The sequence below is a fragment of the Sorex fumeus genome, unplaced genomic scaffold, assembly GCF_029834395.1.
Source record: "Sorex fumeus unplaced genomic scaffold, SorFum_2.1 ptg000044l, whole genome shotgun sequence".
In the NCBI taxonomy this organism is placed as follows: domain Eukaryota; kingdom Metazoa; phylum Chordata; class Mammalia; order Eulipotyphla; family Soricidae; genus Sorex; species Sorex fumeus.
In genome coordinates, this window is record NW_026606101.1 from 36,420,216 (window position 1) to 36,437,980 (window position 17,765).

Here is a 17,765-nt window from a genome sequence, read left to right on the forward strand (position 1 = left end):
TTTATCTTATAGTCCGAAAATTAATTTTAATACTATTTTTATTTCAGTCCATAAAATCCAAAATATTATCAGTTCATCAAGTAATTAATATCTCAAAATTTATTAATTATATCAACATTACTGGGCCCGCTCAAGCAAATCAATGAACAATGGAAGAACAGTGATATTGTATCTAATTTTGTTTTCAGACTAAGCCTTAAAATCTGGTATGCATGTTACACTTGTAAAATGTCACATCCTACTGCTCAACTTCATGTAGCTGGGGAACATTGCAGCTCTATAGAATTAACTGCAGGTTCTACAGAGATTCTCCTTTTGTTTGTTTGGGGTTTTTTTGTTAGTTTTGTTTTTGTTTTTGTTTGGAGCAACATCCAGTGACTAAGCTCGGGCTTACTTCTGATTCTATTCTCAGGAATTACTCCCAGTGGTGTTCAGGATACCATACGGGATGCTAGGGACCAAGACCAGATCAGCCATGTGCAAGGCTACACAGTGCATTATAGCTCTGGCCCTAGAGCTTCTCTTTTTCTCAGTGTCTGCTCCAGATTTCAGCTCGTCTCTCTGTCCTGTCATTTCCAGTTACCACTTCCTTCCTTTTCTCTGAAACTCCCTTCCCGGGTTCCTTACACTGGGCCACCAGGGAATTCTCAGAAAGAAATAGGAAAGAATTCTTTCACTGATAGCCCCCAGATCTCTTGCTATTTTCTCCAATGATGCACTCACTTCTCAGCCCTGGAAATGGGTCTCTGCTCTCCAAAACTTGTTGCCTTAAGAAATCCACATATACAGTCTGAGATTGGTGGTTTAAGACAAACAGAATGGAAAGTTAAAAAACAGAAGTTAAAACATGAACCAAATTACAAAGGGGGCTTCCGTGTTTCCAATAACAGGGCTCTAACTTATCTGAACAATATTAATATTGAATCCTCACCATAAGTGATTAGTTTCTTCATTTATTCTGTTGAATTTTAATGAGTTAGTACTTTTGATAGGTTCTGTCTTTAGGATTTTACCATTCTGGGGGCTTTGTGATGGGTCCTCAAATCCTGTGTCACTGGAATAGTTTAGTCTAAACTCAATCAAAACACATTATTATTTCTTTCAAAATATGCTCACACTCCAAGAATAGATGACTGGTTAAAGAAACTATTGTACATCTACACAGTGGAATACTATACAGCTGTTAAGTAAGATGAAGTTATGAAATTTGCTTATAAATGGGAAGACATGGAGAATATCAAGCTAACTGAAATGAGTCAGAAAGAGAGGTACAGACATAGAATGACTCCATTCACTTGAGAAATATAAAATAGCACAATGTGAGACTAACACCCAACCACAGTAAAGACAAAGATAGGAGAATAACTCCACAGTTTGGAAGCCTGCCTAATGAGCTGGAGGGAAAAGCAGTTGGGATGGAGAAGGGACTACTAAGTCAATGATGGTTGGAGAGATCGCTTAGGATGGGAGATGTGCTGAAAGTAGACTAAGGACCAAACATGATGACCTCTAAGTATCTGTATTGCAAACCACGATGTCCAAAGTATAGATAAAGTAAGAAAGAAGATAGAAGATGCCTGCTACAGAGGCAGGAGGTGGGATGGGGTGGTGATGGCAGGAGGGATATTGGGGACATTGATGGTGCAAAATGTACACTGGTGGAGGGATGGGTGTTCTATCCTTGTATGAGTGAAACTCAATTATGAAAGCTTTGTAACTGTATCTCACAGTAATTCAATAGAAAAATTAAAAAATAAATTAAAAACACTTACCCACATTGCCCTTCCCTGGAAGACAGGAGCTCATGGGCTACACTTTTGGGTGGGGGGTGAAGGTGGGGGCAGGGTGGTAATTCTTCAAAGGTGAACAGGCCCCTTGGAGGCCTGGAATTTAGCTTTCTGAATTACTCAGTACTTTCACATCAACCTGCATAAGTGCTTCCTGAGAGAAGTGGTTCTGAGAAGAAAGACTGGATGAACTATGGAAATACTCTAAGAACTCAGAAATACCTAAGTAATTTCTAGAATCCTAAAAGGAAGCAATCAGGCCTTAAGCAAGGATATAAACCCAAAAAGTTGCAGGAATCTTAACAGCAGGGATGATTAACACCACCTTCATAATGACCACCCACAAATAAATTTTTATCTTCCTCTCAAGAGTCACATTCTCAGGGGATAGCTGAGATGGGCCAATATGGGTGTCATGACAATCATCTTAACTGACAGTCCCACCAGAGCTCTGCTGAGGGGGAGATAAATTAGAGATGTGGGGTGAAGCCCAGACTCCATCCAGGTGCAGTGGTTTTTGAGGAAATGTTTCTCAACCCCAGAGATTAGACATCCTTTTCAGGAACATAACTAAATCTGGAAGAGAGGGCAGAGAGTGTTGGGTGAAGACCTGGAGCCAGTCCTGGATATTTTTCTACCCTATACTTTCACCAGCCTCTTTAAAGACTACTGAGGATAGGATTAGGTAGAGAATTCTCAAACACCTTGACTTTGGGACCTCAGACTCCACCTTGTCTCATGTTAAATCCTCTAGGTAAAAATTAATCCCTTGCCTACAAAACAATAGATATTATTTGCTATTCATGAAAAACTACTCCACACCGCAGCCTTCTGTCCATGTGGACAAGAGTAAGCTCTCTTGTCATGAGCAGACAGGTGAAGCTATGAACCCATTTAATAACTGAAGATTGTACCATGGGTACATTTGCCTTGCACACAGCCGGCCAATGCTGGTTCTATCCCATTAGCACACACAGTCTTCTGAACCCTTCAAGGAGTAAGCCCTGAACAGAGCCCTGAGTAGCACCAAGGGTGGCACAAAAAGAAAACAAAAGAGTCAAAAGATCTTGTAACAAATGACTCAATCATACCACTTCCTTACCTGATCCTTTAAACTCCCTTATTCTCTGATGCTAATAAAATACATGTGTGGCTATAGACACAAATCATTAAATAAATATAAATGCTTCCCTAGTTATATCAAACCAACATAACAAAAAAGTTATCTATGATTCATCCACGGGCTGGAGCAATAGCACAGTGGGTAGGGCATTTGCCTTGCACGCAGCCAACATGGCTGACCCGAGTTCGATTCCTCCGCCCCTCTCAGAGAGCCTGGCAAGCTTCCAAGAGTATCTTACCCACACGCCAAAGCCTGGCAAGCTACCCATGACATATTCAATATGCCAAACACAGTAACAACAAAGTCTCACAATGGAGATGTTACTGGGCCCGCTTGAGCAAATCAATGAACAACAGGAGGACAGTGACAGTGACAGATAATCCACTCATAATTATCAGAGTTTATAACTGAGGACAGAGCTTAAAGTATCCCTTGTGCTATTAAAGGAATCAAATACTCATAACTTTATAAAGGATAACGTAAGAATCATTGGTCATCAAACACTTTCATGAATTTTTTGGAGGACACTGTAACCAGGGTCTCACAGATAAAAAGTAAGTGCTCCACCACTAAGCCACATCCCTGATCCTGGTGTTCAATTTTTAAGTCATAAGTATCATCCTCCAGACAAATTATCTCATGGAAATTAACATAGAGTCAATGCAGAGACAGAAGGTGTTGAGGACTCCTGCATCCAGGTAGCAAATCTCTCTTCAAGAGGCTTCAAGCAACTCCATGGAACTTCAGAGTTCTGGGAAAGGCAGTTTAGAAATGAGCTCCTCTTTACAGACAGGACGTCTTTGGCCTGATTGAACCAATGGGTCATGAAATGACTTAGTGGAAGTTAGCCAAAGACATAGGAATTGGAATCCAGATTGGGTTTCTCTCTACTAGTCAAGAGTTGAGTACTGGGCTCAGATTCCTTTCTATAAGGTGCCTGGCTTTCTTCCCATCCCTTCCTCTAGAATCATGCTAATACCACCACTCTTGCATCCCATCATGCCAGCATTTAAAACTCTCATGGGGCTGAAGAAATAGTACAGAGGTTAAGGTACTTGCTTTGCACAAAGTCAACCCCAATTCATTTTGCAACAATACTCATGGTTCCCTAAGGAGCTCCAGGAATGATTCCTGAGCACAGAGGCAGGAGAAAGTCCTGAATACAGTTAAGTGTAGCCCCAGAATTAAATAAATAAATAAATATGCTCAGGGTGATAATTAAAGGTCAGTCAATAACACCCCTTAAAAATAGAATTTAACCATACGTTTCTACAAGCAAATTCCCATGTTTGGGAGACAATTAATTATCTACTAAACTATCCCCCAAATTCCCCAAAGTGACTAGGAGCCACTAAATGCATACTTGCTGATCAATCCGGAGAGTTCATTAAAAAGTGCTTTCCTCTGTTTGCACCAGAATTCAGAAATGTGTCAACACTGGGATTTCTATTATGTTTCAGATATTGTCAGCTGCTTTTTTCTAAAGCTCCACCAGCAGAAGCATCTAGATGTTTCCAAACTAAGGCTTTGGGTCAATAGTGTAACTTTAGAAAAACATTTCAGCTCTGATAGTGTATCTGCTTCAGCTCTAGGTCAGTGAATCTCAAAGTGTGGCTGTAGTACCATATTGCCTGGGAAATGATTCAAAGTTAAAAATATCTGCCATATTCTATACTTTGGACCAGAATTTGGGGGCCAGGACCCCAGACTGAGCAGGTCCTTCAGGAGATACTGCTGCACACTGATCTTCAGAATCACAGACTGGACCATATATGAGGAAAAAGCTAGAGGACTAGAGTCCAATATGCCCTGAAAAATTAGCCATGGCAAATCCATTCACATGTTGTATTTTCCACTAGGAAGTCAACTGTGGGACCTTGAAATGCGACCAGTGAGACTTTGATCCTCAACACTGCACACAGTACCCCAGGCAGTGTGAAGAGTGATCCCTCACCACTGAACCAGAAGTAAGCTTTGAGTACAGCTGAGTGTGTCCCCAAAACCAAACAACCTCCCCCCAAAACATCTAGATGCTTCTGCTGGTGGAGCTTTAGAAAAAAAAGCTTACAGTATCTGAAACATAATAGAAACCCAAGTGTTGACACATTTCTGAATTCTGGTGCAAACAGAGGAAAGCACTTTTAATGAATTCTCCTGACTGATCAGCAAGTTTGTTGGCACCTACTCACTTTGGGGAATTTGAGGGGTAGTAAGCCCTAAGTTTACACCAGGTTTGTCCCCAAAACAAATCAAAACAAAATCCCTGGAGATTGAAGAGAAATAGAAGTTTGGCTCTCTGCTCCCTTGTGAGTTTTCCTGGAAGAATAAGCCTAAAACTCTTAGCCAACAGGATAAAGATATTTCTGCACTCAAATAGTCACTGTCCAAGATAAGTTTCCCTCTAAATTTGGTGTTTGGGATCAGTATGTATGTCTAAATGACAAAGCAACAGCTGGTCGTTGTAATATAGGCATATTTGAATAACCAGTTTAGGCAATTAGCTGTATAATATATGATTCTCTCAGAAAAACCTATATCTCATGTTGAAGAGTATATATTGAGTAAATTCATTCAATAGAAATTCAGTTGAAGTTACAAGGTCAAGAAAGAGAGAGAAAGCAAAAGAAATAGATGAATCTTGCCTGAGGCAACACAAAGTGATGGTGTGGGGAACAACCGCTCCAGCCCTAAAGCTCAATCCTGTCTTTCATTTTCTCAGACACAGGAAGTTCTCCGCTCACCTTAGTAAGCTGCTCCAGCATGTCTTTTAGCAGAAGTTGACATTCACATTCATTTTCATATCTGCAAATTGAACAGAGGAGAATTGGGCAGCTGTCATGATTGTGCACACAGTGAGCACACACTCATCACTGCATTTCACCTGAGACATGTCTTATGCCTTTCCTGTAAGTAGGAGTTCTAATTGTAAAAGTGTTAGCTAGTGTTCCATTTTTAAGATCACTGCTTCTCAACCTTTTTTCACATTGGTTTGCACTGGAAGTGGTAACATTCACAGGGTACCTGGGAGCGGTAAATGGAATATGATTCTTCTTGCTACTATCCCCCAGCAGCCCCTACCGGTCACCAAGAGACATGATGAGGAAGTTGGACCTCAAACTACCTGTCCCCTAAGTGTAGCATAAAGACTGAAGATAGCTGGAATATCTATACCACCACAAACTTGTCCTTGCTGTGATTTCTAACACTACTCTGTAAATTGTAGTCAGTAAGTAAGTAGTAAGTAGCTGGCAGGTAGGATATATGTCCAGTTTTCTGAATTCCACTACTTAATCCCCACAAAACCCTGGAAGATATCACTGGTTATTCCCCCACCCCCACCCCTCTCTAACCCCCGAGAAAAAAACAAAGCGGAGAAACTGACCCAAAGTTTCGGATGCTCAAAGAACTTCGCCTTCATCTTGAACCCAAAACACCAACACTGCCTTCTTAAAGATCCTAAAAAGCCTTCCAGGCCTCAGACACTGCTGAATGTTCTTTGAAATTGCTCTCCATACCTTACACAAAGCAGAAACAAACTTCCATGCTGTATAACCAGTGTCACTTTGGAGTCTGTCCTAATTAACAATATGCCTAATCCATGGCATACTCATGCCATGGGTTCAAGTCGAGCACAATAAGCTGAGGTGCTGGAAAACTGTGCTGCTGTGTTCTCAGAATTAAAAGTCCTGCCTTCAGGGAAAAACAGTGACTAACAAGCGCATTATGTGCATATTTTTATTCTAAAGACATCTAGAAAGTCCAGTCACAATCAGTAACAAAATATATTTGCACAAGTTTTATCACATCAGGATATCACATTTTGTAGGGGGCCGAGGGGTTTTGGGTGGAGTGAGTTTTTTTGGGGGGCATGTTAATCAAATATAGATCACATACATACAAGGTATATTTTACTACTGAGCCACATTCCTGGCCTTCACAAGTACTTTCTTTTGTGTGTGTGAATGCAACAGAGCAAGAAATTATTTTTTTGTTTTATTTGGGGAGGCAATAACTGGCAGTGCTCAGGTATTCTGGGCTCTAAGCTCACACATAAATCCTGGTTGTCTCAGGGAACCATATGGGGTACTAGAGGTTTAACCCCAATCAGCCACATGGTGGGCAAGTGCCTACCCACTGTGCTATCTCTCCAGCCCCCTGAAATGAATTTTAAATGGTTAATTCACTTTGAGAATAATATTGTAAGCAAAGTCTAATATTCACCTTGATCTTTACTGCAGGAAGCATCTAAGAATTTCTTAGTTTAGAATATCTTTGGTCAACAACAGATTAAGATCATTAAGATCATGTTGTATACAGGTATCAATATTATATTAAAGACAAGTGACTTCATTATTAAGAATTCCTGATATATTCAAATATATTCACGTTAGTAAAACCATTCAGAAATCAGATAATTGGCTTCAATTATCAGTTCATATCATGTAATTAATTTTTCTTTCCAGCAATATGGATAATTAACTGTCCACCATTTGGTTGTCTTATTTGTTTTCATTTTTTTCTTGTTTAATCTGGCCTTTGTTTCACATACTGAAGGTCTAGTTTTGAAATTGTTCAACTATCTAAGTAGAGAACATGCCTAAAATGACTGCCTATACCTTCCCATTTCTACACTCATCAATTCACCATTGGAACTTCAATATGATGTCTGTGACCTCAGGCATGTGGATGTGTATGATTTTTATGATGCTTCAAATCAACTGTCCCATACTATAAAAGTTTCCCCAAGGAGCACTGGACAGGAATAAATTAATGAAGTTTACTCAATCAAATGCAAAGTCTGAAGTAATTACTCTATGAGGACCATATAGCTCAAAAATAGTGAAATCAGGAAAGTAAAGTAAAAAAAAGTAAAGGCCCTCCCGTTGATCATCGATTTGCTCGAGCAGGCCCAGTAACGTCTCCATTAGAGACTTTGTTGTTACTGTGTCTGGCATATCGAATACTCTCGGTAGCTTGCCAGGCTCTCCAAGAGGGGCGGAGGAATCGAACTCGGGTTGGCCATGTTGGCTGCGTGCAAGGCAGATGCCCTACCCGCTGTGCTATCGCTCCAGCCCCCAGGAAAAGATAAGACAAATTAAACATAGACATTCCTTCACGAGGTAGTCATGGGAGTCACACTTGCCCAATAAAATGATAGCAAACTATTGTCTAGTGACCAGGTAAAGACCATTTAGGGCTCTAGGCTTTTGTCTTCAACCATTTGACACACGAAGACCAATATCTGTCAGCATATAGGTTCATAGATCAGTAGTTTAAACCATTGTAGCATACCTCTGGCTTTCAACCTTTCTGTCCCTATTGATCAGCGCTGGTCAGTGGCCTGGTGGTTGAAGACCATTCCTCTAAAGTATCCTGATGGCACCCATAGATAGCCTGGATTTAGCTGCATTCCAAGATTTGGTATTGGTTATCAGAACACCATTTGGTGTGGGATATCCTTGTAGGGATACAATTCTACACCTACTGGAGTATCATACAATAAATTTTTTAAATAGTCCTACTGACTCAAAAAGTGTGCACATTTAAAACCTGAATGATACTAATGAATTACTAAGCATCTTTGTAGCAACTTTTCAGGTGATTCTAACATGGAGTTCAGTCTGTCAAAAGGGAGCATGTAACCTGAACAGGACTTCCCATGACTTCAACTCCTTAAAATTGTGTTAACATCTTGAACTATGAATTACATATTAAAATGCAGTGTCTAGGGCTGAGAGAGAGCACAGGGGGCCATGCACTTGTCCTGTAGTCAGCCAACACCAGTTCATTCTCTGGCACCCCATACCGTCCTCTGAGAACTACCAGGAGTGATCCCTGAGCACAGGAATAAGCCCTAAACCCCATCAGGGGTGGCCGAGACACCACACATGAAACAAAATGCTGAGGCTAGTCTAGGGGTTCTGCAGGGAGTTCCAGAGTCTTTATGGTTAAAAAATTCCAGTTCATTCTATTGCTGCTGCCCCCTGACTGCACTTTGAGGAGTAAGACCCAGAGCAAAACTTCCTGACCGTTTTCTTCCCCTTCCAGCCTAGTTTTCTTGGATTTAAATATCCAACTCAGAGCAGCTCTTCACTAGTTGAAGAACCATGTTATAAGACACACATGTTCCTAGCCTCTATGCCCTACATCAAGAGCTCAAATTCATCTGCATGTTTGCATGATGAGGCAGTAAGGATGACCTGACATCCAAACAGGTAAAAACACTGGGATGAAGGGCCAGAGAAATAAGACAACTGGTAGAGCACTTATCTTGCATGTTGCAGACCTGGGTTGAATCCCAGCTTCCCATGTGGTCCCCTGAGCCCTCCTGAAAGCAGAGATAGGAGTGGCTCTTGAGCTTCACTGGGAGTGTACACGTCAAAAAAAAAAAAACCCAAACACTGCTCTGAGCAAAAGTGCCAGTCCTAGGAGAACAGCTGTAGGGTTCCCTCTCTGCAAAACCTAGAACAGGTCAAATTAAACTGTGGCATGTGAAATGAGGATACTGGGCGCTTTGGGTTTGGGAGTGCAGTCGCAGGTGACTGGGAAAAAGCAGTAGGGAATAATGAATACAGATACACACATTTGTGAAGATTTATTGGTCTATCCATCTAAAATCTGTGCATTTCAGGGATCTGGGAGAAAGCTCCAAGAGTTAGCGCACAGGCATTGCTTGGAAGGCGTGGGCCCATCAGCCTGGCATGGTGCAAGGAGCACTGTGGGAAGTGACCTAGGGCAGCGCTCCCCACCTACCCAATGAACAGCAATGCTTCCCGTGATCCCCAAAATAAACAAAACTCATCTGTGCGTTGTTTTTATTGTAGGCGTTGTTTTTTATTGTCAAGTGTGCCTCCACTGAAACATTCAAAAACAAATACTACCTCTTGCAAACTGAAGTACCTTGAGCAAGTTGGCCTTACACTTGGGGACAGGCACTACGTGGTATCCTCTGCAAAGAGCAGGACTCGGTCTCCGGGTGGACTAGAAACGGCCTTTGAATCTTGGACAGTAGCCTGCTTGCGGGCCCGGGTGCTGGGGGCCTCCCGAGCCCCAGTGTCCTCCCTACCCAGGTCACTTACTTGCTCTGGAACTCGTCCAGCGCTCGCTGCGCCTCGGCCGCTTCGCGCTCCAGCCGCGCGCGCCCCGTCTCCAGGTCCCGGACACGCTGAAGGTTGTCCTCCACGTGTCGGGCCAGCGAGTCCTCGGGGCTGGCCTGCTCCCCCAGGTGCCGGAGGGCGTCCAGCTGCCGCCGGAGGACGGCGTGCCGCTGCTGGAGCGCGCGAGCCCGCTGGACGTGGCCGGCTACGCGCGCCCCGAGGCCCTGCAGCGCGCCCAGGTCCAGCTCTGCGGGCGCCTCCGCCTCTGTGCGCTCGCACTCGAACAGCTCCCGGCGGGCCTGGAACACGTAGCTGCGCCGGGCCATGTCCCCCGCTGGCGGCCGGAGTCGGCTCTGGAGGCCAGGGGCCGGCAGCAGTCTGCTAAATATCCATCGGGGCCACAGCGCGTGGCCGGGACGTGCCAGGGCCGCTCAGCTGACGGACTGAGCTCCCGCAGTGAGCACAAAGCATCCAGGAGCTGCAGCACGTCTGCCTTTGTGACCCGGATTAGCAGAACTCGCAACTCATGGGCTGGAACGTTCAACTGAGCCACGAGGCTTTGCTGTGTGGTTGTTAAAGCCGGTTGCTCTCTGGTTGAATGAAGGGCCAGGAGGTCACGAGAGGCCTGGCTTTCCGTGGACCCTTCCACTGGCAATTGTGAAGGCTCAGGCCAACTCAGGACACCTCGCTCTGGGTCTCTTCCCTTTCCAAAGGGGTTCTCAATCACCGAATTTCTGAATGCCCCTCCTTTTTTTCTGTTTACTTACACAATTCCTTTTCATAATCACCACATTATCTTTGTCCTTTTGTTTAGTTATTTCAGAGGACATCGCCCACAGTGCTCAGGGCTTCTATCGGCTCTATGTTCAGGGATCACTTGAGAAGGTGCAGAGAGCCATATGCTATGCTGGGGCTGCAAGGCAAGCGCCTCACCACTCTGCTATCTCTGTAACATCTTACTTATAAACAGTGTTTATGTTAGGGTTCTTGGGCACGGATTGAAAATTAAATGTCACATCCCAAAACATTGTGAAGCGTGGTGCAACAAGGTTTCTCCTAATTTCTGTGCATGTTAGTGGAAACCCCAGTCTTTGTGAAATAACTTAAGAGGCAGACAGTTGTGATTTGTCTCGTGGATTCTGACTTTCTGAAGTGAGGGAAACAAATATTGAAGGAATCAACATAACATATTTTTAAATGAAAGAAAAAATCCTTAGCGCTTAAAAATTTAAATCAGTCAACTCCCCATTAGTGAGTATACAAGAACTTTATGCCATGATATTGAATCTGAACTATGGGAAGAACAAAACAAAGTTTTGACAAGTTTGAAAGTAAAATGTAAATATTGAAAGAAATTAATAAATAAAATTTGATGAGATTTCTAAACAAATGTTGTCCTGTCTCCAATTGGGAAAACCATAATTTAAAAGCTGCTTTCATAAAAATAAGGAGTAACAGTACCATATATTTAACAATTCTATTGGTTGCACATAATTATACTACAAAGTAGTATCATAGTTATCAAAAATTAAAAATATATGTATCTTGTTTGGGTTTATTAGAGTAATGGAGTAACTTGTTCTTGCTCAAAAGAAAAAACCATCAATTCAGTAAGTGTAGGATAACATCAGTTTGTCCTTTCTCCCTTGCCACAGGGAGTTTACGTTTATGGGCTACACCCATCACAGTGCTCCTGAGTCACTGCCATTTCTCTGTGTTTATCTGTAAACTCTTCTCAGTGCTCTCTTCCCCAACCAGTCTATCACCTTGTCCACAATAAGTTTCTGTTAACTTGCAAGGTCAGGTCCTTCTAAGGACTTGTACTCATGAGTGAAATATTGCCTTTCTCCTCTCCTTATGTCTTTTGCATAGTTTACTTAAAAGCAATGTCCTTATTGTATAGACACAGGAGGAGAGTTAATATTATGCTTTTGTAACTTGGGAGTTAATTGGCTCTGAATAATATTCACTCCCAGGCATTTGCTTTCTCAACTTAAGCCTCAGTTGCCCTTAGTTCCTAGCATCCCAGAAGCAGGGTACCAACGAGGGACTGAATGGACCCAGGGCAAGCTGTGAGTTACCCTGGCAGCAAAATGGACCAGGCTAACACGACACAATACTTAACTGTAAGTTAAGAGCATAGTCATGAACAAATTCCGTCATGATCCAAAAAGTAATGACAAGATTAAGACACTGCTAGGGAAAGGAAAGACTAATCTGGCCTGAGCATTGTAGTCTGAGACCTATAGCAAGATGACCCCAGGAGAGCAATCCTATAAGCTTAATGTATCTCTTACTGTGTCCATACAAAATGATTAATATTATGAATGTTTATATGTTTGTTGAACAAGGAGAGGAAAACATGCCCATGGAATCCCACTCTTGGATGGGTCATCCTGCTGGATGAGAATCTGTCCTAGAAGAAGAAGCTTCCCCTGAGGGAAGGACTTCACCTCTGTTGATTGTGACCACACCTACGTGTTAGCCCCAACCCCTCATGATTTGGAATTTAACTAAGGCTGTAAGAGTGGGCTGGGGGATCCAGAAAGAGAGAGAAGCAGAAGGAGAATCAGAGGAGAATGGAGAGGAGATTGTAATAAACTGCAGCTGACCACCAATCAGCCTGGCTCTTGATCCCTCCTTCATCCTCCCTTTGCCATTGGCCACCCCAGGGTGAGGGGGAGCAGTGTGAGACCATCAAATGCAGGCAGCGAAGTGAGAGAGCTGCCGCATGGCTCCCTTTTTGAATACACAAATAAGAACACAGATTTAGTCTGAAAAAAACCATATGAGATTATAGATTATTCTAGTGGCATTCTGCTTTTTCTTCTATACTCATTTGAAAATATATTTTGTGAGGTCAAAAAGATAGTACAGAGGGTAAGTGCTTGCTTGTACACAACTTACCCTGGTTCACTTCCCAGTACTACATATAGTCCTGAGAGCACTGGCAGGAATCCTGAGCACATTCAGATGTAACCTAGAAATGAAAAATAAAAATTAATTAATTTTAATTAAAATAGATTTTATGATTAAACCAAGAATAGACACATGAGTATTTTTGTTATGGTTGTTTTTCAGCTATAGTGTTTATTTATTTTTATTTGAGGGCCACATTGGAGGTACTCAGGAGACAAACGGCCTCTTGCAAGCAAGGCACTTTTTGTTTTTTCGCTTTTTGCAGTGGTAGAAATTAAACCCAGGTTCTCATACATAACTTCATCTCTTGGGAACTAGCAATCATACTTTGGGGAGGGGGGGGAAATGTATCTCTGATGTATAACAAAAAAAATACCTTTTAGGGCTGGAGCAAGAGTACAACCGGTAGGGCTTTTGCCTTGCATGCAGCTAACCCAGGTTCAATCCCCTGCATCCCATATAGTCTTCTGAGTACTTCCAGGAGTCATTCCTGAGTGCAGAGCCAAAAGTAACCCCTGAGCATCACAGAGTGTGACCAAAAAAAAAAAATCTTTCAACATAAACCGGTAAAACTAACACTGAGAAAATATCTCTTCCTTAACAGTCTCCCAGAGTTTAAATAGTGAACAAAGTTAAATCCCTATCCTCGACATGCAAGAGAAAAATTCCTATCCCAGATATGAAAAAATTGAGATAGATTCTGAGAGATGATCAAAATGTGGCTTAACTTAGAAGCAGCAGTGAGCAGTGCAAGTAGTTAAAGAAGTTAGAATTCCCGGCAAAGTAGTTTAAGCAAGTGTGAGAGCAACTGGTGTGAGGAACAGAGCAGTGAGCAATGTGTTCCCCAACCATGGCAAGACTGGACTAAGGTGGCTATCCCAAGAAATGTTCTCAAAAGCAAGTTCCACCAAAAAAGGCATTGTGGGGTTATTTTAAAACTCCATAAAAGGGGCAAAAGTTTCTTGGTTACCCAGTACCAGCTGAGAGCTCTGGGATGATATGAGGAGGGAGGCAGGCTGTGTTCCTACCCTACCAAAGGTATTGAAGCCATACCCATATGGCAACAGCTGCCACCATGCCTCCAGCCACCTTGACTCTACCACCTTGCGAGCACCACAGGGATGTTAACCTGCTGAAAATTTCAGGTACACTGGGCATTTAGGGCTGAAAACCCTGGGCCTTCTCAGAGTCAGGATGGGCAACCTCCCCCCACTTCCCCATAATTCAGGAATCCCGGCAGCCACATCCATATCCCACCACTGCCATCATGTAAACTCATCTACTAGTCTGCTCCAAAGATTCATAAATAAATCCTGAAGGACATCAACTAACCTCAAAAATTTCTTGATACACAGTCTAAGCTGATACCTCCAGGGCAATCGTGGGAGGAGATTGGGTCCCATTTCTGCCCCACTAAAGCCCTGGAAGCCATATTCACACAGGCCTCTGGCCAGACTGCCCAGTTAAATGTTCTGGATTTTCTGGATATCTCCAAACTCTACAACTTCCCAGTGAGAGCATACACCAGATTGGATGAGAATATAGTGTAGAAGCCAACTAATCTGAACTAACAAAAACATTTGCAACCACAGCTTAGTAAATCCTCAGAAAAGGATTTAATGTTCCAATTGTGAGATACAATTTTCACAAATTTTATTTTATTGAAGCATTTTTTTGGTCATTCCATCAGCCATTTAGTGGTAACAAGCAATATAAAATAAATTATTGTGGGCCTGCTGCAGGGGCAGGCTTGAGGGGTGGTTGGGAAAATAGAGACAGTGATAGAGGGAAGGTGACAGTGGTGATGGGATTGTTATTGGGATATTGAATGCCTGTAACAAATTATCAAGAACAATTGTAAATCACGGTGTTTAAATAACGTGGGAAAGGGAAAAGAACTCCACAAAAAGAACAGGGAAAAATAGTAAACTCTTAATGCTCAACATGTGTCAACATGTTTTCAAAATACTGGAAATTAGAGGAAACTGACAATAGGGTGAAGAAAGCCAATACCTAAATGCTTTTCAGAGGGAAATGGGAAAGGAAAAGAAAACAAGTCGATTGCTGTAGAAAGTCCAAGAACCCTTTAGGAATTGGATGTATCAGATATGGCAGAGAATGGAAGAACTTAAAAGCCAGAAAACAAGTGGGAGTATGCATAAGGAAAAGCTAGAATGTCACCAGATTCTTTTTTTTTCTTTTTTGGGTCACACCTGGTGATGCTTAAGGGTTACTCCTGGCTCTGCACTCAGGAACTATTCCTGGCAGTGCTTGCAGACCATGTGAGGTGCTGGAGGGACAGGGGGTGGGGGTCTGTTGTGTGCAAGGCAAATACCCTACCCTCTGTACTATCACTCCGGCCCCTCCCACCAGATTCTTTCTTCACCAGCCAATTACTCAATACCCCAAAGAATATCAAGATGTCTTTGGTAAAACTATGCCACCAATGCACAGCAAAGGATTCACTACTCTCTTATTCCCATTCACTCCTCTACTCTCAGCCTGCTGGTATTTCTTTCCCCAGACAGAAATTTGGGATTATTCTCTGGAGAAACTGAATGGCTTAAGAGTAAAACATCAGAATGGTTCCAGGTACAGGCCTGGTGAAGGTGGAATCTGGAGCAGGAGTCACTAATGCAGCCGCAAGTTATTCTTCCCTTCCACATCCCATAAGAACCATAAATTAGCCTTTTAGGTGGAACTTTCACTAGGCAAGCCCAATCACCAAAATCACATTAGACCAATAATTCATTAGCCTCACCTCAATTAATATTACACCAAAAACATAACAGTAACAGTGAGCGTGAAAGGATTTGAGAGCAGAAATGTGGAAAATGAAAATAAAATTACAAACAGAAATGACATATCTGAAAAACCTGGTAGGTGAATTGAAAAAACTCAGTGGAAGGTCTCAGCAGCAGAGTAACAGCTGCTGAGGACAGAATCAGTGAGTTCCAAGAGGAGGTGCAGAGAATCTCCAGACAACAGAAGAAAATGTAAAAAAGCCTCAAAATGAACCAACAGATGTCAAGAGAAAATCGGGATGAAACCAAAGTAATAACATAAGAATCACTGGAGTCCCAGAGAGAGGAAGAAAACCCTGATGAAGAAGAAACTGTCAAAAACATCATTGCTAAGACATTGCCAGAGCTGAAGAGCACATGTGACCAGACTCAGGAGGCCCAAAGTGTCTAGAAGAAATCCAAATAAAAATACTCCAGGACACATCCTGACCAGAATGACAGAAAACATAGACAGAGACAAAATTCTGAAAGCAGCAAGATCAAAGAAAGAAATTGCCTATAAAGGAGCATCCTTAAGATTTATAGCTGACTTATCTGATGAAACGCACAAGGCCCGAAGACAGTGGGGGGGATATAATGAAAAAACTCAATGAAATAAATGCCTCACCAAAAATACTTTACCCTAATACAGCTAGACTCTCACCAAGGAACAACACACAGTTTCACAGACAAACAACAACTCAGAACCTTCATAGAATCAAAACTATGCTTACAAGAACAACTAAACAAGCTACTTTAAGACAAGACAAGCCCTTCAAATACACCAAACTTCAGCAGAAAGATGGGACAAAACCCCATAACAATAATCTCTCTCTCAACGTCAATGGGTTAAATGCACCAATTAAAAGACACATAGTGACAGGATGGATCAGAAAATTGAACCCAACATTCTGCTGCCTGTAAGAAACACAGTCTCAGCAGTCAGAGAAAACACAGATTCAAAGTCAAAGTCTGGAAAACAATTCTACATGTAAACAACTCCCTCAAAAAAGCTGGGGTGGCCATTTCTGGTAGCAGACCACATTGATGTCAGACTGAAGAACATGACAAGAGACAGTGAAAGTAATTTCTTATTGATCAAAGGATCTGTATATCAGGAAGAACTTATACTCCTAAATGTATATGCACCTAATGAGGGACCATCAAAATACTTAAAACAACTGCTCATCGACTTTTGATAACAACACAATACTGCACTGTAGCACTGTAGTACTGTCCTCCCAATGTTCATTGATGTGCTCAAGCAGGCACCAGTAACATCTCCTTTGTGAGACTTGTTTTACTGTTTTTGGCATATCAAATACTTCACAGGTAGCTTGCCAGGCTCTGCCTTGAGGGCAGGATACTCTCGATAGCTTGCTGTGCTCTCCGAGAGAGATGAAGGAATAGAACCCAGGTCAGCTGCGTGAAGGCAAATGCCCTAACCACTGTGCTATCACTCCAACTAGTGAGAGATTTTAACACTACTTTATCACCTCTCAATAGATCAACCAAACTCAAGCTGAGGGAAGAAATGAAAGAAAGGGGCTTAGTAGATATATATAGGACACTTCACCCTCAAAAAGCTGAATACACATTCTTCTCAAGTATGTATGTGACATTCTCCAAGATAGATCACATGCTGGGCCACAAACAGACCTCCATAAAATTAAGAAGATAGAGATTGTATCAAAAATCTTCTCAGACCATGATGTGCTGAAAATAGAAGTGAATCACACACACAAACAGAAAATTAAATCAAACACCTAGAAATTAAACATCTCACTACTGAACAAAAAGTGGCTTAGATAGGAACCCAAAGAGGAAATCGAAAGATTCCTGGAAACAAACAAAAATGAAGACACGAGTTACCAGAACTTATGGAACATGACAGAATGTGTTAAGATGAAAGTTTATAGATCCACAAACATTTCTCAGGAATGAAGAGCAAGTCCACATAAGTAACCTAACCTCACAGCTTAAGAACTTGGAGAATGACCAACGAAAGGAGACCAACCCAGGCAGGAGGAAGGAAACAATCAAACTTAGAGCAGAA

General features: G+C 42.1%; 1 protein-coding gene across 1 annotated transcript in view; it reads right to left on the minus strand.

The window, feature by feature from the left end:
- The window catches only part of BFSP1 (beaded filament structural protein 1), a 47,369-nt gene extending 41,682 nt beyond the window's left edge, over positions 1 to 5,687 (minus strand). The window contains exon 1 of the mRNA XM_056121354.1: positions 5,652 to 5,687. Coding sequence (XP_055977329.1) covers positions 5,652 to 5,672 — 21 coding nt within the window. The 5' untranslated portion in view covers positions 5,673 to 5,687. The remainder of the gene's footprint in view (positions 1 to 5,651) is intronic.
- Between the last annotated feature and the right edge of the window lie 12,078 nt (positions 5,688 to 17,765).